At 36.4% G+C, this 20,785-nt stretch overlaps 1 protein-coding gene across 4 annotated transcripts; it reads left to right on the top strand.

Annotated features, from left to right (window-relative positions):
• Positions 1-376: 376 nt before the first annotated feature.
• LOC136832298 (uncharacterized) lies at positions 377-20,369 on the top strand. 4 transcript variants are annotated; one of them, XR_010851155.1, is made up of 12 exons: positions 377-571; positions 3,474-3,588; positions 5,935-6,048; positions 8,153-8,436; positions 9,465-9,579; positions 11,520-11,729; positions 14,334-14,507; positions 16,345-16,539; positions 17,800-17,994; positions 18,184-18,354; positions 19,128-19,272; positions 19,512-20,369. XR_010851155.1 is itself a non-coding variant. In XM_067093203.1 (12 exons), exons 1-12 carry the CDS (start codon positions 549-551, stop codon positions 19,513-19,515), a joined length of 1,749 nt encoding a protein of 582 aa, XP_066949304.1. In that variant the 5' UTR covers positions 377-548; the 3' UTR covers positions 19,516-20,369. The 4 variants fall into 4 exon arrangements, 3 of the variants coding, with proteins under 3 accessions (XP_066949304.1, XP_066949305.1, XP_066949306.1); XM_067093203.1 differs by having other exon boundaries at positions 19,124-19,272; XM_067093204.1 differs by lacking the exon at positions 18,184-18,354 and having other exon boundaries at positions 19,124-19,272.
• The last annotated feature ends 416 nt before the right edge of the window (positions 20,370-20,785 follow it).

Below are 20,785 nucleotides of genomic sequence, written 5' to 3'. Positions count from 1 at the left end.
AACTGTAGACATAAAAAGGTTCGCAAAACCCTTATACTTTTTTTGGGCAAATCTTTAGAACAAAGGAATACATTATTCACAAAAATACGTTGGAATCAATCATCATAAACAGGCATACATGAAGTATCACTACTGTGATTAATTATCAGGTTTGTGAAAATATAATACGAGAGAGAGGCGAAGTACCAGAACTAGAACAAACATAAGAGAACAAACTCTCATTTATAGAAGAGATGACTGAAAAGGAAAAGCAAAGAAAATACTATAACGCACGTGGAAAAGGCAATAAAGAGACTACTCTCTCTCTCTCTCTCTCTCTCTCTCTCTCTCTCGGTAATATAAAATAAAAAAACTGAGGTGCCGTTACATAGGTTCCACCCTACGAACTTCAAGGCTCAAGGCAAGCGTGTCTCGTCACCAGAGCCAAACTTGCCACTGTAATTAACCGAGTTTTTACCAAAGTATCGGGATTTTATTTTCGTTGGTTGGTTAGGATTAACCAACAGCAGTAAATAAGTGAAGGGGGGTTTCAGGTTAATCCGATCCTGATGTCTGCACTCTCAGAAATGAGGTGAGTATATAGTTACAGGCGACATAAATAAGACATGGCGAGTAACTTTGATACCGTTACCATAGTTCCGGGGAGTTTTAGGCTTTTGAATTTATTAAAATTTGAATCTTACGATTTTTTAAAATTGTTTTTACCATTTTCAAGCTAAATTACAGACTGCTAACGCTGTCGTCTCATTTGACATCCCTACTGGAGGGCTTGTAGCCCCCCCCCAAAAAAAAATAACGCTTCAGCATTGTTTTTTTATTTTAATAATAAAAATAGCTACCGTAGGTATTTCTGAGGGAATATAACCTAACTAGAATTACTTTTACCCAGCCTAGCTTAGGATGCCATGCCCTAACGTGATTTTGGGGGGCCGCCATGGGTTTGTCCCCCCGGACCCCCCCCCCCCCCCAAGTAAGTAATGACGCCCCACTCTGCATTCTACCGTTAACTTGTATTGTATTCAAGTTCTCAGGAAACAAGAAAGTTGTATAAGTACGATCTATTTTAATTTTAATGTTTCAGAATGATTTTTCTTGAGAATAGCCTAGATTTTGTGTACGGGGAGCACCCTTTCTGGGTAACGTAATTCATCAGATTATTGATTTAGAGCTGATTCAGTACGAAAGTCACTGGAAAGACTCAAACGCTGGAAAACCATATATTATCCGGGGTACAACCTATTGTCCTTAGCCTAACCCAAACTTACCTAACTTAGGGTTCAGGAGTTAGCCTACCCTGACCAATGGAGATGGTTTGGGAAAACTGCAGACAACTACCGCAGCGCAATTCCTGCTAGTTGTCGATGGGCATATTTACCGCCTTTTGTTGCGTAATTGGAACCTCATCAGTTCAGGCACAGATGCAGTATGTTACCACCTTAAATAATGTACTTGCAGTTTTATTTATTTACTAGTTGATTATTGCCTTTCTAGTAATTGATCTCCTCTTTCTTTATTTCCTGTTATCTTTTGTTACTTCATTTTTATGAACCATATTCCTTTCCGTTACTTCATTTTTATGAACACCATATTCCATGGAAGCTTAAATTTCAAGTCATTGGCCCTAGGGGGCTTGTTCCACGTGAATACGGTTCATCTTTTGTATAATAATAATTATAATATTTACTGTCTTTTGTTAACCCTTAAGGGACGGCTAAATATATATTAAACACACCCCCAGACAGGGCAAACTTTAAGGTCGGCCAGTTTAAGAAAAAACACTTCAATGGAAAGAGCAAGATATGCAAATGCACGTGGTGTAAGAAAAAACAGTAAAAAATTTTCTGTAACTTTCACAGGAAATTGAAAGTGAACATTTACAACCCTGTGCGGGGCCTCTTTTCCAAGACACTCGTAAATATATGCTAATTTTACATGTTTTTTCTAATAATTTATTTTTTTATTTTGTAACATTATAATTACAGCTCATGCAGTATCATATCAGATAAGAAGTAAAATCAGTAACCAATTCTGAGTATATTTATTGTAAAATATTTATGAGATTTACTGAGATGGGGAGATGCAGTACCATTTTGTTAGGTGTACATGTTTTTTCTAATATTTCTTTGCAATTTTCTTTGTAATTACATGTTTTTTCTAATATTTCTTTGCAATTTTCTTTGTAAAATTACAATGACTGTATAGCTGACACACTATCGTAAAAGATAAGAACTAAAACCAACAGCAATCCCTGTGTATATTTATGAGCAAATAAATAAAAAAACGTCATGGGATATAGAGGGGCAATACATTCCCCAATCAAGTCTCAAGACACAATTATCCTCCTCTGTCCTGTGCTAAGCTACTACAGTTGCCATAAGTCATTTATGGACCATTGAAGTGATATGAACATCTTTCCCGCAAAATTCATCCAAATCGTATGGCGCGTAATATTAATACTATATGAGTTAGCCCGCCCATCACTCAAAACCTGTTATAGATCCTCTGATGCCCATCCTGTTAAGGGTTAATGTTCTTACATTCATCCCTAAGGAGCTGGTACTAAACACTGTGGCCATTTTGCACATAAACAGGTAGTCACCAAATTAGAGGGGCGTGGTAGCAGTCTGCATTTTTAATAAATGTCCCCACCCCCCCTGACTCCATAGCCAAACCATCCCAGACCACCATATATCATGCAGATGTACAGAAATACATTGTAAACTAGTCGGATTTAGTCTTAGGGTGGACCCAAAGAAGTGGGTTTGGCCTATCATACCTTTTCTATCTTTGTTCCTTTCTTTAAGTCTTCAGCTGAAAACCCTTAAGGACATAGTCAATAAACTAATACATTTAAGAGGGTTCTAAAGGAAATCAGCCTGCAGAAAGAGACTATTTAAAGGAAAAGGCGATAACGAAATAAAGACAAGGGAATAGAAAGTAGGACTTGAATTCAGGAGACATCAGCAGAAAGTAGGAATGAATTTGTCTCTCATTTAAACATTCGGAGATTATAAGAATCCACAACTGAACTAACCCCTTGAATTACCAGGTTGGGGTTGTGGATTGTGATTTATGCTAAGAGGACTATTCTTCCAATTCATATGAACAATGAACTGAAGTAATCATGATTGAGATTTATTTTCACTCACAAACTACGTAGTTTATCCTGTAAAATCGGTGTTTATTAATGGATCATTATAGTTATTGTTACTACTGTTAGTAAAGTTTATTTGTTCTATCTTATTAGAAAATTAATCATACATCTTACTTAGAATTGATTTTAAGATGTAATCATAGTTTGCATCCTGTATCTAAGGACAAAATTTAATGCATTTACTCATCATCATTATCATGAACATTTTACATTTTTTCCTCACGGGGTGAGAGGTCCATTTAATTCCTTAACTCATTATATATTTGTCTGCAATATTGTAAATAATTTTATTATTATGTGTCTTTCTTCCTATCCACAGCGACATCGTCAGTCCATCAAATATCAAGTTTTCAAAACTTGATCAGGTGGCTATGTTCACTGTAAAGATGATCAAGAGACTTGTCAGAAGTGGCATAGGAGGAAATGTGCTGAAGGTGAGAAGCATTTTTCTCGGTTTTTTAAGTGCAGAAAAGATTGTGTTATTCATCCTCTGTTCTAATGACACCGCTTTCAAAATAAATCTTCAACCCACCCATTCTTAAACTGATATGTCTATTTACTGTATATTTGTTATTACGATCCCTAATTTACTCATTTTTTTATGAAAATGTTGTAATCATGTTAGTTCAGTAAACCCTTAGCCTTGAATACCCTTATTCCTTGGAACAGCTCTCCCAGCTGCACCAATATGCTGATTCCTGAAAGACAAAGACCCCAGTATTCATGCTCAGACACATACTCTGTCTTCTTATAAGCCCTCATTCTACCATGCAGCTCTGTACCTACAGACATATTCTGAGGTGCTCTTCCAGGATTATTTTTGGTATTTGTATGATGTGCCACTGTGTTATACATACATTTGCTTACCCTCAACCTTTTCTCCAGTGATTAGTGAATTTTTAAGTGTTTTACTAGTGTTTTTTGCCTTTCAGGCCAGTGATGTCACTTTTCCTTTGTTTCATTTAGCAAAGAAAAACATTGGTGTAAAATAGACAAGAAGGTATGCCTTCCAGACCTCAGGTACAGCATAGTAATTGCTGATGGATGACCTGTGTCAAGCTGTAGTGAGTTCAGTTACCACTTTCTTTTTCTCAGCGAGAAAGAACTTTTAATGCGGTAAAGGTGTGGGTACTCTTAGGATAAAAGATTAGCTAGTTCATAGTGAGTTCATAAAACTGTACATTCATCAGTACATATTACTACCATTTGCTGAAAACAGTTCAGAATATGCTTTTGCTGTAGACCTCCTCCCTACGCATGAAAAGTGCTTTTCAACTTCCAGAGGTCTGAGATAAAAAGTGGATTAACAGAGGGACATTAAAAAGTTATTGGCAAGTGGCTTTGACTAAGGTCAGTATAACAGAAGTACCACGAGTACTAATGATATCACATTAACAAAAACCTTTGAAAAGTCATAAAATTTTCATTTTATATAAGACTATTGACTTTATTGTCTGAAGTAATCCGGATGCAACAGAAAAAAAAAATTGTCAGATATTACGCACTTCACAGTTATTTCTAAATATTAATGAAACTTCAAACAATGGCTCCAGATTGAAAATATGACTGTTGGGTCACAAGCAAACAAACAGATTGTCATCAGCCTCACACGGCAAATCTGAAACAAACAGGTGGGTTAAGGTATGTGAAGCAAATTTACTTGCATCAAGGTGTGTGAAACAGATTTGCTGGTATTCAAAAGCAGTATTACTGGCTTGTTTCCCTCTTGTGTGCATGATCTGGGTTTTGTGTAACCAGAACACTGGTATTATTGGTTTGTTCCAGGATTAAGTTTCATGTTTAGCTGTTGCTTTTATGCAAGAATTGCTATTGCCAGTGTAGCAACAGGTGTTTAATGCAATACGTGTGGGCTGTGAAAACACTTTATGACTAAAGATGGTGAATGGAGAGAAGAATAAGGAGAGCAGCTAGTGACAACCGAGGGTGAATATAAAGGTCAGTAATAGCAGAAATGGTATAGAAATGATTTGCATGGCATTTGACTTTCCATTTTTATTCTGAATGCTCACCACAGTTAACTGGCTAAGCAGATCTGATGAATGTTTCAGAACAAATATAACAAGTATATGGCTGTAATTCAATGAATCTGGATGTCATTTAAAATGAAAACTGCAAGTATGTGGCTGTAATTCAATGAATCTGGATGTCATTTAACATGAAAACTGCAAGTATGTGGCTGTAATTCAATGAATCTGGATGTCATTTAACATGAAAACTGCTAAAATCATTGGCAGCTGGGTCATCTGCTAAAATTCCTGACCCAAGAAACAGTCTGGAATTTTGAGTCCATGATGAAAGCAAAGAAAGTTATAAGGCACAGTTATAAGGCACAGCTTTCTACGAATATGGAAAAACCACAACTTATACAAGTAGGATTGCGCAGTCAATGTCAAGAAGGCTTGGGATATGGGGAGTACACATATAGCAGTCTGTTGTTAGAATAATATCTTTTGCCAAAGTGAGGACTTTAGTAATGAGCTGGGAGTCAAAACTGGATACCCTAGAGATTATCTGTGTTTTGTATCATCTGAAAGTTGAAGTTTAGTGCTTGGTTCTTTGCTATCTGTTTGTGCAGTCTGAACAAGGAAAATGAGAGCTTTATATTGATGGAACTCAACAAACAAATGTTCTGAATTTGTATTTTCTATAACTTTTATTGTATGCAGAAATTTATTGACTGACTGGAGTAATTATTTTGTGCAATAATAGGTATTCTTTGAAATTGTTTTTTTTTTAATTGTATATTTTTCTTTTTACAGCAAAAACTTCTGCACCTTATTGTGGGTGTTGAGAGCAATATAAAAAGTTTGAACTTGGACAAGGATATGTTTTTTGACACAGTCAGAGATTACTCGCGAATTTTTCGTCATGAGGTAAGGTTGATTGGTAGGTCTAGATAAATTTTAAAAATATTAAAATGATATCGTATGTAAATTTTGTATGTTTATTTGAGGATTTCATAATCTTTTTAACTTTATGTTATGGGGTATGTTGATTTTTTATGGGGGCAGGGAGGTCAATAAAACTGAAAAATGTCTTTTAACTATTGCTTTGCAACTTCTTAATTTTACTGGTCCCTGCATTTCATATCAGTTCTTATATCCAGAGGGCCTTAGTATGCATTGTCCATGTTAAGAGCAGCTCTGTGTTGCTCATGTTCACCAGAGTTGTATTGCTATACACAGTATATCCTTTTTTGGTTTAGTATCAAAGGATTGACAAATCAGAAATGCAATTCTAAGGTATGATACTAAAATATGAAAATGGCTGTTACCAAGGTACAGTACATCCTAATCTAACCTTACCTAATTTAAGACAAAATATCTTACCCGACTGGAAGGCTCACCTCCCCCCTCCTTTCCCCCAGCCAACTGGAATCCCCCTGCCCTCTCCCCATAACCATCCCAAAAACTGTCCCAGCAATACGTACAAGAAGAAATTCTAACTTACAAAAGGATGCTACTCTACCAAAACAGGTGAGGTAAGACAGTATGTGATTGTATGTGATCCCTATTACAGTATTGCCTTTTTCCACTGTGCTGGAGCATATTCCTTGTGTAAAGACCTCAGGTTTGTATAGTTAGGAAAAATACAAATTGGCTTTGAAAATTTGTCATTTATTCAAGGAAGTAAATGCCTCCATTGAGCTGGACAGTTGTGGAAGGAATTATGGGGATGAGGAACTTACTGTTCAACCACCTTGCCGCAGGAAGTACATGGCCCACCACAATTATAAATCTCAATAAATACGAATGAAGTCCAAAACATACACAAGTATGGTTATGCCTTTAACTCTGCACTATTCAAGGTCATGGGACTGAGCATATGGGATGAAATGGCCAAATAAATTTGAGCTAAAAAAAAAAAAAAAAGCTGCAGAAGGTATAGGAATGATAATAGCAGTGGGTGGAAAGAGATCTAGGCACGGAGACCATGGGAATATTGGCACCAGAAGCAGAATCTTTTGGGTCAGCAACAGCAAGGAATTGTCTCTGAAGAGCAGACGCAACTTGAGACCATAGCCTAGCAAAGAAGGTATCATTCACAGAGGTGGATGAGGGAGATCCAGATTGGCAGGGCCTGCAGACAGGTCACATGAAGCCAAAGGCAGCAGGAGCACCAGTATTGGAAGTTCACAAAATATTCACACATCTCACACAGGATGAGAAGGAAACAGATATGCACTGAAAATGAAATATTGTCTGTGGCACATCATTAAACATAATAGAAATGCTGATAATCCCCAGAGAAAGGTGCACAGAAGAATGAATGCAATTAACATGTCTGAAAGGACCCAAGAGTTGTATGAAAACAAATTAGGCTTATTCTACCTGTACTGTACTACTCAATTCACCATTGCTGATACTTAGAGTAAGCAAATTGTTTCTGACTGTTATTTGGTATTGATAGGTTATACCTTGGTGGTTCTTTGAAAGATATTTTCATATCAAACAAATCTGTGGGAACATACAAACATTCTTTATATCTGTAGAGGTTAGGGGTGCCAGTAAGCATTACTGCTCATGCTGTGTGTATGAGCAGTTCTGCAGTATGGAGTAATACACAATTTATTCATTCACCTCTATAAATGCCCAATATTCATAAGAACCTAATAACTTATGAAAGTTGATAGTATTTTTAAAGGTGACTGGCTTAGTCAAGTATTATTGTGCTTACAGCATAGCCTGGGGTAGGTTATAGTAACTTACTATTAGATAAGATAACAGCATTACGGTTTCACATTGGAGGGAGCACCAGGAACCTAACCTGCACAGGATATAAAGGGGTGTCAATGGTTCCTGGAGGGACCCATGCCCAGTCTTCCTTGGATAGAGATGAAGAGTCTCAGGGCCATGGAAGAAATAGGTTTGTGTGTTAACATTTTGAATTGTCATGAATGTTTCAAATTGCTTTCAAGCCTCCTGTTGTTCATTTGAGAAAGTTTTTCTTATGGTAATATCTCTTTTGTTTTTACAGTGGCAAGGTCATGAAAAGGCCTACAATAACATGCTTATTGTTGCTGCTCTCAGACTGGGAATAGAGAGACTGTGGGTCCCTGATGGATATCATCCTTTTCTGGAGAGTGAAATATCAGAACTCGTTTCCTTGGTGTTTCCCAGTGATGCAGTGCACTTTTCCCTGAAGGAACTTGATCAGTCCGAGCCATCGTTTGATTATTTTGCCAAACATTCTCCAAAGTTCGAGAATATTTATTTGCCACGGAGTGATAATGTTGGTTTTATGAAATGTTGCCAATTTAGGTAAGTAGCAAGGGTTTAATTTTGCTGAAGTCATAATCCAAGAAGAGATTTTGTCCATACAGTACACAAACTCCTTATTTTTGCTTATTCCCAGGAAAGATATGAGTGCTAAGGTGCAGAGTCTTGACAGTAAACAAAAGAATTCTTATGTTGGTGTCCTGTTACACCTTGAATGAGTATAAATGCCATTCTCAACTTAGCTGTGTTGGGTAATTCTCACCAGACACTTTCTTTACATAGTGTGAAATGCAGGTAAAGGGGAAGAATGCAGGAAAGATGAATAATGATGGAATTTTGATTAAAATATCTAAGACTGAAATCCAAGTAGCATCTGGGGAGCTCGAGGAGCAAGCTGTTAACACTTACCCATGCAAAGAAAGAAAGAAAGAGCACAGAAGACCTGTTAATGTTAATAACAGAAACAGTTCGATAGCCACACATTGTTGGGGTTTGGACCATAGAATGAAGATCAGGGTTAGTTAACTTTTATACAGAAGCAGTAATGAAGGTGCTGCAGGGTTATGAAGGGGGTCCTCATTAATGGAGTACTGACGGTGGCTGGAAAACAATTTTTCAATGGTTTAAATATGGTAAATGACAACTACATTCCTTGAGAAATTAAGCTCACCAGGTTTGTCAGGGACTTTTAATCCAGAATTATTCCATGGACTGATAGAAAATCCAAATACCGGACATACCTTACCCACAGATTGGTAGCATAACCACAACAAACCAGAATTGTTGAGTAGTCAGAAGATCAAGCAGGAAAATGATATAAATATTCTGTCCTTGTAGAAATTTTGAAAAAGGTTTCACTCCCTTTGAGATGGAGGACAGTACAGTAGTCCTCTTCAGGCTTTAGGATTCCAAGTGAATTTCTAAACAATATACAGCACCAAGATCTGCACAAAAGAAAAGGGGTCTTATTTTATCCTCAACTAAAAGAATTTGATTGCTCTTCGTAGTCTTCATTATTTATAGTGCTGTATATTTCCAGATGAGCTCACACTTGCCGTTTCATGTTTCAGAAATCTGCGTGTAATTGAGTTTGCCGGGGGCGTGTCAGATAAAGTTCTTTGCAATGCCCTGTGGAACACTGGTAGCAAGAAAAGTGAAAAAATCTTAGACTTGGCATTAACAAAGGTAATATTTTAGCATGATCATTCAGATTGTTGCAAAGTTATAGTTTTATTTCTAGTAAGGGAATTTACCAATAACAGATTTAGTCTGCCATTACTTCATTGCAGATACAGGTAGTCCACTACACACAAACATCCATGTCTGGATGATATATGGGATATGTAAAATGGTTTGTATGTAGCATACTACGTGTAATCTGCTTTCAGTGAACAGTAACAAAACGTGTTTGATGTTAAAATAGGGTTTTATGCCAAAAAATCATCACCATCATTAACATTTTTGTCATATTTGCCTCTGGTTGGATTAGACTCAAAATGAGTCCTCTCCCTTCCCTTCTGCCTTGTGAACTTTTCCTGAATACCCATCTAGTGTAGGTCTTCCTCTATGCCTTCTTTCCTTGATTTTCTGGGCCTACCCTCAAGACTCCATCTTGTTACATCCACATCTACTATTCTGATTACAGTACCGTCCTCATTTGCTGTTATAAAATGTCCAAACCATCTAACTGTGATACTCTGGATATTAGTTGCTGGACACCACATCTCTCTAGCACATCTTTGTTTGCAGTATGATCATTGTGGCCATGGTTTATAGCATTGTGTAAATGTATCTTTTTTAGATTCGCCAAATCATTAAGACCATAAGAAGGATAGCAGATATTTTGGAAAAGGTTTTCTTAAGGGGTGACAGAAGTGCTACAGTCAGAAAGGATTCTGATAGTATGAGACTTAAATGGCCTTATAGGAATGGACTATGCTGGTTTTTAGAATGTTATGGGTAGATATGGGTGAAAGATGTCATTAGGGAGAAGCAGTATTGGAATACAGTATTACCAAAGCCAGGGATTAAAGTTTCTTCAAAAAATTCTTTAAGAAGCCAAGAGAGATGTTGATAAGACTTGAGAGTGGAGTGGCTGAAGCCCAGATTATTTTTATTGTGATGAAAAGTACAGACAGCATTAAAGAAACAGATTATACTGCAGTACCAGATGAGACTTGCCTAATACAACATAGGTTGTTGCAAGCTAATTGAATTGTGATGGAAAGAAAAATTTTAAAAACCCAGTCAAAAAATAAAAACATGAGTTAAACTAAGAAGCTAAAAGCTTAGAATATGCCTATAAAATGCATAAAAAATCAGTATATACTCATTTCACGTATTTAAAATCAACTATAAGAAACAAAAAGAAAAAACTTCCGGCATCCTTTGTTTACAGTCGTTTTATCATAACTACCGAAAGCTTGCCAAGCAACCACTGTACCCAGTGAACAATATAATCATCATACATTTCTATTCATTAATACTGTAGCACTGCATGCAGATTGAAGAAGTGGCAGGTACGTCAGAAGAATCCAAGTATCAGCCCCCATAGGGCTGACTTGTATCCTCTAGCCACTGACACCAGCATTACTTTTGATTCCTAAGAAAGATCAGAAATCTATTATGACTGGATTAGGGGTTTTGCATGGATCAAGATTCTGTTACCCCAGTTACCAGGCTTTGATTTAGACTGGCATAGTCTGACCATAGATGATTCTTGTGGTCTTGCAGTGGCAGAGTAGCCTGTGCTACTGTCCTAGAAAATCCTTGTTGGATGATCTCTGTGCATGAACCCTGAGTGTATTTGGATATGATGGAACCACCTGAATGTGATTGTCAGAGTAACTTGTTCCACAAAGGTAGAGCCTTTGGTGTGTCGACTATGAGGAACAGGAGTCTTGGAACTGTTCTTGTCGAGGCCAGTATATGATGAAACAAAATTTTTTTTGTTAGGGTACCAACAGAGGGTTTATGCCCAAATTGCTGTCTTATCTGAACTAATGCCTGCCTTTTTTTTTTTTTTTTTTTTTTTTTTTTTTTTTTTTTTTTCTGACATAAAAAAATCAAATGGTTGTCCTTATGATAAATATTAATTTTTTTTTTTTTTTTTTTTTTTTTCTCAGGATCACAAATCCTGGAATTTGGCGTTGCCTCATCTAGAAGTGCTGGAAAATAATATATACAGGTATGACAATTTTCTTTCTACAATGAGAATAACTTTAGGCGCTGCGGCCTTTGCTATCCAGCCAAAGATGGCAGCAGCGGGATCCAGACTTGAGTGGGGTACTTACGAAGCCATTTTGCATTTGCTTGATATGGAGGCAAAATACAAGGTTAGTAAGTTCATGGTTTTAATTACTTGAAAATTGATGAGAATTCCACTTACAGCATTTGCAGTGCAGTATTTATCTCTTGTCAGTATTAATAATACATTACTTATCTTATTCCCTTTAACCTTTGCCCATTTCTTATAGGGTTGCTGTTTCCTATCAGCCTTCACCTTCCTGTCTCCAGAACATCCTGACCTTTTAAACCTTTTTCCTGCACATCATTTGCTATTTTATCCTTTCATCTGAACTTTGGCCTTCCTTCTTCTTCCCTCCACCTCCATTCTCATAACCCTTTTACTTTCATGGTCTTCCCTCTGTATAACATGACCAAACACTGTAGCCTTTTTTCCTGGGACTTCTTTGATACTTCCCCTACTATAATTGTTCCTCTAATAAATTCATTTCTGATCCTATCTCTTGTGTCTCCATACATCCATCTCAACATCCTCATCTCTGCTGCATCCATTTTCCATTCTTGAGCCTCCTTCATTAGCCACATCATGGCTTTGTAAACCATGGCTGGTCTGACTACGCTTTTGTGTGTTGCCTCTGCATACATATCTTGTACCAACTTAACATATTTTTCAACATATTTTTCAGAAACACCCTTCACCCCAAACACCCCCATACTTCTTGCTATGGTATATCGTCAACAAATACTAAAGGAAATTCTTTCTGTTTTTCTCCATACTTCTCCATTGTTTGTCTTGAAACAAATACAGCATCCACTGTACCCCTCCCTGTCATAACCCGAACTGTTCCTTGTTTGTGGTTTCTCTCCTTATTCTTTCTTCAGTAGTTCTTTCATACACCTTCACTGTATGAGAAATCAGTTTTATCCTTTGGTATTTACAACAGTTTTGTATGTCACCCTTTCCTTTATATGTAGGGACCATTAGGCAGTTTCTTCGGTCATCTGGTATTCATTCTTAACAGTAAATCTGACACATCAGGTCCCACAGTATATCAATTCTTTTCTCTCCCAAATATTTCCACACGTCAACTGTTATATCATCAGGTCCTGCTTTACCTCTCTTCATTTTATCTAGTGCCCTCTTTACTTCTTGTTTAATTATATCTAACTATTGTGGATATCCATTCTCTGCTATTCACCTGGGGTTTTCTTCATTTAATAGCTTTTCAAAATATTCCTTCCATCTTGCTCTATACGTTTCCTCCATGGGCAGAACCCTTCCATATTTAGCTATGATTTGCTTGATGTGCGTCAGATCTATAGTTGCTTGATCTTTGCTTTTTGCTCTCTTGTATATAAACTTTTGCTTCCTTCTTTACATTTTTCTAAGCCAATGGATTTTCCTCAGAATCAATTTGATCATAAGCTATGTTCGTTTCCTTTTTCCTCTTGATTTTTCTTGCATAACATGATTCCACCATCAGCTCTCCTTTTCACTGGGTGAACCTCTACCAGATGTCTTTGCCAATAATTCTTTGGCTCTTCTGAGAATCATGGTGCTGTTTTCTTCATACCATTTGTTTACATCCTCTGTTAATCTGATGCTACCGAGTACAGTACCAGATCCTTAAATCTTTCTCTCATCTCACAGACCTCTACCCTCTGCCACTTTTCTTGGGTTGTACTGTCCATCTTCCCCCTCAGACTTGTCTTATAAAAAAGTTGTACACCACTAACCCATGTTGCATACTAACACTCTCCTTGTATTACCTTGCAATTTTTCACTTCTTCTAAGTTTGTTGATGTTGTAATTTTCATCCCTCTCTCTCCAGAACAAACCCTTTGTTTCCTCATCACATTTCACTTGTGGGGCACATGTGCTTATTATATTCTTAACATGCCCCAACACAGCGTTATTTTCATTACTCTAGAAATTTTCCTTTCCACCTCTAAAATATGTTCTTCATTTCCTTGCTAGGAACAACTCCCTCTCCACTTCTTCCTCCCACATTGGCGCCCCTATAAAATATCTTATAACTACTGCCAATCTCCCATGGTTTGTTTCCTCTCCATCTTGTCTCTTGTATGTATAATATGTCCACTTTTCTTCTTTCCATAACGTCTGCCACTTCCCTACTTCGGGTGGCCATGCTGCCAATGTTCAGAGTCCCAATTCTCAACACTTGGACTTTCTTGTCTTAACCATGCCCGTCCTTGATGTGGTAGTCCTTGTGCTTTAATCCAGTGGGGCCAAGCAAAGCCCCTTGCATTGCATGAACGGGGTAAGCCCAGGCCTTCTGATCTTAGGTGTTCTTGGCTACCATGCATAGTTTCAACAATAGGGGATGTATGGCCAGATGCTTTTCCTGCCACCATCCCTCACCATTTACCCAGGCTTGGGATCAGCATAGAGTAGTGCTGGCTTGTAAGATGTCTACTTATATTAGCCTCTTTAAAACCTCACTATAATGAATCCTAATGTAGCGCAGTGACCTGGCTGAGCTAGTGTAGCGCAGGTGTGCTTTTGCTGTACTAATCTTTGTGTGTGTTTCTGCTGTGTTGCATTTTTCTGTTTGCCTGATTGAATCTGTATTCATTTATTGGCAAGCTTTTGTATAATAATGAATATCATGCTAATCTGTGTAATTATCAAGTGTTTTATTTTAATTTTGGTATTTTTCTTTCTTCAAAAGAGTGGAGAGGTTGTGACCCATCAGTTTAATGTGACATGTTTGGCCATAAGGTATGGAGAGGGCACTCTGGATATGAACGATTTATGTAGGGTTTTGAAAGTGTGTCCAAAATTGACAGCTCTTGGAATTCATCATACAAGAAATATTCATGATGATTTAAGTTACCTTACTGAGGTAAGAGAAATTGTGATTTGTTTTTGTTTGATAATTCTTGTGCCAAAAACATAAATTTCTTTACTTCGACCACAACTTCAAATTTCACCTGTACTGCTGACTGCAAATTATAATTCACCTGTACTGTTAACTCTGAATTAGATTTGACCTGTACTGTTGACTCCTCATTGAAAGTGGCTCAGTATCAAAGCACTGTCATTTCAGTTTATCTGATAGGGTAGTCAAATGCTTTCGGAAGATAATGTGTATGTGTGGTACCACTGAACACAAGAGTGTCATTCACTAACATCTGGATAGTTTTGTGTTTGTCATAGATCTTGCAAACACATTGCAGTTTATCTTTTACTGAAAGTAATTCATGTGTTTAAGTTCATATGACAAGAAATTTGTTAGCATTTCTTGGTTTTGTGTAATTAGTAATACTTCTTGATGTCAGATTTTAGGGCTCCCAACCCACTAGGTACATCTTAACGTTTTTACAGACCTTTTAATTGTCATAAAATCCTGTGATTCTCTAGTTTATGGATTTTATTCTCTGTCATCAGAATTTAAATCGGTAAAATTCAAGGGGAAATTGCAAGGAAACTAATATGATGTATGTCAGCAAAATTTAAACAAACTGAATGCTGTATTCCTTTTGATGGCATATAAGTTATGGTTTGTATTCACAGTCACTATTTAAGATTTAACTTATTTCAAACATCATTGGTAGGAAATTTTCAAAGGAAAAAATCCCAAAATATATCATTTTTGCTCAAAGCATATTTCCTTACTTGTGTTTTTCTACAGTGCTGTACAATAGTTCACTGAAATTCCCCAGATCCTTGCTGATACACCAGGTTTGCAATACAGTATTGCTTAAAAGTGCCCCATTCCTTTAAATCATGTCTCATCAGATTTCTTAATTTCTTCCATTTTCCTTCCTGTTTCACCGTTCACCAGGGTAGTAAAAGAATTTATTGATAGCTCCAACATTTAGATATCATCATCGCCCGCTACAGGTTTTTTGGTGTCTTTCTGGTTTATAGTTATCAAGTATTGATTATAAGCTACAGAAAGGATAGAGGTAGTTTTACTTCAGGTAGCATTACAGTCCAGATTTCCAGAACCTCACTAACAGTGCAACTTCCCTGTGCGCTCACTCTTTATGTGTGACATCGTGAAGATAACATTTGTTAAGGGTGTTTTGGCAGTGCTAGATGCTCACCTTAAGGGTACTGTTGTATTTCAGTAGTATGAATTTTTTGCCTGATAAGTCCTTTGAAGATGGGTGCATAGGCTGCCTGTATTCTGCATTTGTTGTAATTCGTGTATCATAAACGCCATATAAAGTATATCTGTAGATGACGTTTTTTGTCATACATCTGGTAATCACATCTGTAAGTATAAAGGTCATTGACCTGTGTCATCTCTCCTCTTACTTCTGAATTAGCCACTGTGAACAGGGTGTAACCCTTTACATTTTTGACTGATGTTGGTTTTTATGGGTTGTTGAGCCATTGAAAGATTTATTTTTCATGCTTTTAAGGCCATTCTTTTATCACTGGCCTCATATTATCTATGATTTGTGAACTTTGAAATACTGAACTTTAAAAGTTTTCATACAAGTACATTGATCCCAGTTTAAAATAAAAAATTCTTTGAGATATTAATTAACCGTGTTAAAAAGATTTTGGTAAATAAATGATTCTCTCACCAGTAAATTATTGAGCATATGTAGTTTTGACCCAGAGTGAAAATCCATATGATATCTTATGAACCTCACAAGTCAGAAGCAATCGCTCTTCATTTCCCCTTGCTGATGTAAAACTAGAAAAGTTGTTTTCCTTACCAACAGGTGTTACCAATGAGCTCTATAAAGAAGTTGACCCTGGATGCCTCTGCACTGACAGATCTTGAACTGAGTGTCCTGATAGCATCAGCGAAACAGTTAGAACATTTAACTTTACAAATGACTCCCCAGTCTATTTTTAATTATAATCTTCCCAAACTTCCGTATCCTGTGAATGAACTGGACTGGGAGGAGTATAAGGTGAGTTTTAGCCTCTTTCATTATTATTCTTGTTTAAAGATATGAACAAAATAAATTTAACAATTTGCAAATTAAAGACATTACACTTTGAAGACCTGAAAATTTGGACACCCAAGAGGTGATACCGTATCTCTCTTTTTGTTACAAATCTTATTGCATCACCTGTCAGAACATCATTCCCCCAGGAGAGGGGTGGTACCATCGGTGCACCTAACTCTAGGCATTAGCAGTGCCCCTTTGGTCCCGAGCTGCAACCTCCTTCATTCCTTTTACTATACAGTAAACCCCCCATATTTGCAGGGGATGCGTACCGCGCGCGCACACACACACACACCCCGCGAATAGTTAAAATCCGCGAATACTTTAAACCCCTCTAAAAACACTTACAACTGCCTATTTTGATGGTTGAAAACAAGAAAAACCATCTAAAAAATGCTTATACCTGAGTATTTTAATAGTTTTGTCACAAAAAGTGCATTTAGTCATGAAAATGATATGAAAATACAGTAATTAGTGAATATTTCTCAGTGAAAAATACTGCGAATGGGCAAATTTTCCGCGAATAATGGGTAGATACGTTCCACAAAGAAATCTGCAAATACACGAGTCCGTGAATCGTGAGACCATGAATACGGGGGGTTTGCTGTACCTCCATTCACATTCTTTATGTTCCATTTTACTTTTCACCCTGTCCCAGCAATTGTTTTGACATTATTTTCAGCTCTGAATGACCTCATAGGTCCCAGCAATTGGCCTTTGGCCTAAATTTTATGCTCCAGTTCCAGAACGCAATTCCTTGACTTTTTACATTTTAGGCAGATGTATGAAATAATTGCTCTTCCAGCTTCCATTTCATCACATCACCAAAATACAGCGTGTTTAGATTTTAAATTTTTATGGTGCAAGGTATGTGTGGTGGTGATTTTTTTTTTTTTCGTCTATGAACATAGTACCTGATATTTTCACTGAGTGTTTTGGAACAGGCAAACTTTGTTTGAAAGAATTTTTTTTTTTATAATTGGCATGCATTGTTTTTACTGAAAGAAATTAGCAACTGTTTTTGGTCAAAATTACCATGGCTTCTACAACTGTAGATAAAAATAATGTCATTATGGTTGTAATCAAAACTACCATTCTTTTTCTTCACAGCTTAATCCTTTGACATCAGAATCACTATTTTTAATGAGCCTCCTTCAGCTGTTTTATGCATTTGGAATATCCAATGTTGTTATATACAGTAGTGTATTTATTTTATTTCAGGCAATGTTCACGTTCCCGTCAATTAAAACGTTAGTCATTGAGTTTTTTACTCTCAGTCCAGTGAATATGAGAATACAAGAAATGGATCCAGCTATGGAAGGACACTCAGAGGCAATCATTGGTTTCCTTTCATCGTTTCCAACTACCACGGAAATTTATTTCCGCAACACAAACTTACTACCTCCCTTGGTTTTGGTAAGTTATACTATTAATTCTCTTTTCATGTTGCATACAGTGTACATGTTTATCTAGTTTGATGTTTTGTATTTTGCTATTGCACTAATTTTAACTGTTAAACCAAATGATGTTAGGAAACTCAAAAATTGTATATTGTATACCTGTAGATATTTTTCCCAAATTTTTTTTTCTTTTTTTTTTTTTAAGGTGTTTGGCTGCTTTGGTGGGGCAATAGCTGTTCTATTTAAGCTTGCCCATGTTTCCATCATTGCATGGCATGAAGAAGTTCCATGCCCTGATCCTGTTCTTGACATTCCACCAGACCTGGCAAATCTTTCTCAGTTTTTGGAAGTACAGAGATTGCTTCCTGATTTGGAGGTTGGTATTACCACTACTTCTATGTGTTATTATAATCCACAGCTCTGATGTCTAGGTTATTCTGCTCTTTCATTCTTCAAAGCTCTCTTCCCTTTCTTACTTTTACTTCTTCCTGAAAATGAGTTAACATTACAGCACCTACAGTGTAAGCTGAAAAACATGAACTTTAATATGTATTTCATGTTATAAATTGCACATATACAAACGTAACAGGACTAGTTTGTTTACGTCATGTCTCAATGCTATGTTGATAAGGTTATGTTGTAAAAACAGGTAGGCTATGTGGTAATATAAAAGCCATACATTTTCTGGAATGACCATTTTGCTATGTAAGAATGTCTTTGAACATAGAGGACACAAGTGCATGAAAATATTTTTTAATATTTCTCAGGCTGGTTTAGAAAACTCTGTTTTAAGTTATTTCAGGCTGGTCCAGACTAGGCAATGTGGAGTTTATGAGATTTAGGTTTGGCTAGTATAGGCAGATTATTTTTGTAAACAGAAAATTCATTGGCAACTTTTTATTTCTAGAGTAATTCTTAGAAGCTGAAGCTTTTCAATGTTTTATTATCTTGCAGTTAAGTGCAGTAGGTTTCACAGCACTTTGCATGAATATAAGAATGGCCTAGCATAGGTTATACTGTATGTACTTACACCAACCTAAACTAGTATAGTCAGAATATCCAGATGTGGTACCTTTGCAATTAGGTCTGATTAATGACATTTTGCTCTAGTGCATGAGTAACCAAAGCTCACTTTTTTTCCAAAGGAAGATGTCACCTTCAGACACCTTGAGAAACTGAAGAGCCTCGAAATTGATGAAATTTACGTGTCCCCCTATTTTGACAATATTATCAAAGCTCTACGACTGTCTGGAGTGAATGTCTCTGTTAAGTACAGAAGAAGCCCAAAATCCTTGTAAGTATATTATTAACTCGAGCTCACAGAAGTAGTGTCATTTTGGTCATTTTTTTTCTAACATTTGTAATTCACTCTGAAGTTCATGTTTGTTGTCCGTGATTTATTCCATCTTATACTTGCACAGTAATAATGAAATTAAATGAAATTGATATTGCATTTAAAATAGTTTTGTTGATGTTTTTGTGGAAAAGTGTAAATAATAATTAATGTCAAATCCTGCTTATCTTTCTTTGCAGATAATGCAATCACTGACAGAGTAAGATTCACTCAGTTGTTTATCTACAGAGATGTATTTAAGGAATGAAAGTAAATTAATTTTACATGCAGATGGTACACTAAAATTGCATAGAATATTGCAAGTCATTGTAAACATTTGCAATTTTTACCCAATCCAAGGTTACTGGAATACTTCCACAACAATTTAGTGTTTTAAACAAAGGATTTTTTAAGCAGATCACAATTTAGTTTTGATTGATAAATGTATTGAGTCTTATACATTGGATTTTCCTCTTTCTGCCTCAAAAGGGTTGCACTGCATGAGAGAGAAATTTGCCAAATGTTCATCAGTGCAATAATGTCCAATTTAAAAAAAATTGAAAGATATTATATATAAGAAAACAAAGCTGGATATAAAAAAAGAAACGAGAGATAGATTATCTTCCCTTATTGTAAATTTTTACCATCAAGGTTTGGCATTACCATTATCACAAGGACATCGTCTGACCAACAGTACAATAGATAGATTTTCCTCTTCAGTGTGTCGCTCATACATTTGTAAAACGGTATGCGTCTAAGTATAAGAGCGTCTTAAATGTCAGTAGTGTATGCTGCTACTGTGATTGGACCGGAAGTCATTTTCCCCAAGCATTTCTGAAAGAGTTTCTGCAAGCTGATTTAGGATGTTACATTTCAAGTATTGTTGATTAGAACTTATTTTAGGCGTGTGGAAATCTTGTCATATGCTAAGCAGGGTTTTTTAGCTTGAAAAAATGTGTCTAGCCATGTGGCACCCCAGGGTATGCATTTGGCCTCAGTGAATTCTCACAACTTTGTAAAATTGCATATAAAACTGTAAAGGAAAATTATTTTTGTTATATTTGTTTTATTTCAAATGAAGGGCATGTAAACCTTCAAGGCCTAGAAACCCTTAGAGTTATACAACAATTTACCATGGAAGTTTTGCAGGATAAAAATGGCAGTATAGTCTTTACTCTGAGGCAGAGACTTTATACAAATTTTGTAGTCAGTGTCCTGGAATCTTTCACCATGCGCCCAGAAAGGTCTAGCTTAACAGTAGAGTGACATAGAGAAAGACTGTGCAATATTACTTTTTACAAACTTACAAACTACTTCTGATGGCAAGAGGTAATGTGTACTGAAGATATTCTAAGTTCATGAAAATTTTGCTCCAGTAATCTTATTAAATTATTGTAAAATTATCTTTAGACTAAATTGCAGAAATGTGCCCACAAAATTTCCTGATCTCCTGGTAAAATTTTGTTGTATTCAG

The sequence above is a fragment of the Macrobrachium rosenbergii genome, chromosome 49, assembly GCF_040412425.1.
Source record: "Macrobrachium rosenbergii isolate ZJJX-2024 chromosome 49, ASM4041242v1, whole genome shotgun sequence".
In the NCBI taxonomy this organism is placed as follows: domain Eukaryota; kingdom Metazoa; phylum Arthropoda; class Malacostraca; order Decapoda; family Palaemonidae; genus Macrobrachium; species Macrobrachium rosenbergii.
Note: the sequence above shows the minus strand (reverse complement) of the source record. Positions and strands in the feature narration are given on the sequence as shown.

What these genes read in the sequence shown, in the direction of transcription:
- LOC136832298 (XM_067093203.1), top strand. Translation starts at nt 549, where the DNA reads ATGTCTGCACTCTCAGAAATGAG. An exon ending in CGCGAATTTTTCGTCATGAG is followed by an intron (nt 6,049 to 8,152) that starts GTAAGGTTGATT and finishes TTGTTTTTACAG; the next exon opens with TGGCAAGGTCATGAAAAGGC. An exon ending in TAGACTTGGCATTAACAAAG is followed by an intron (nt 9,580 to 11,519) that starts GTAATATTTTAG and finishes TTTTTTTCTCAG; the next exon opens with GATCACAAATCCTGGAATTT.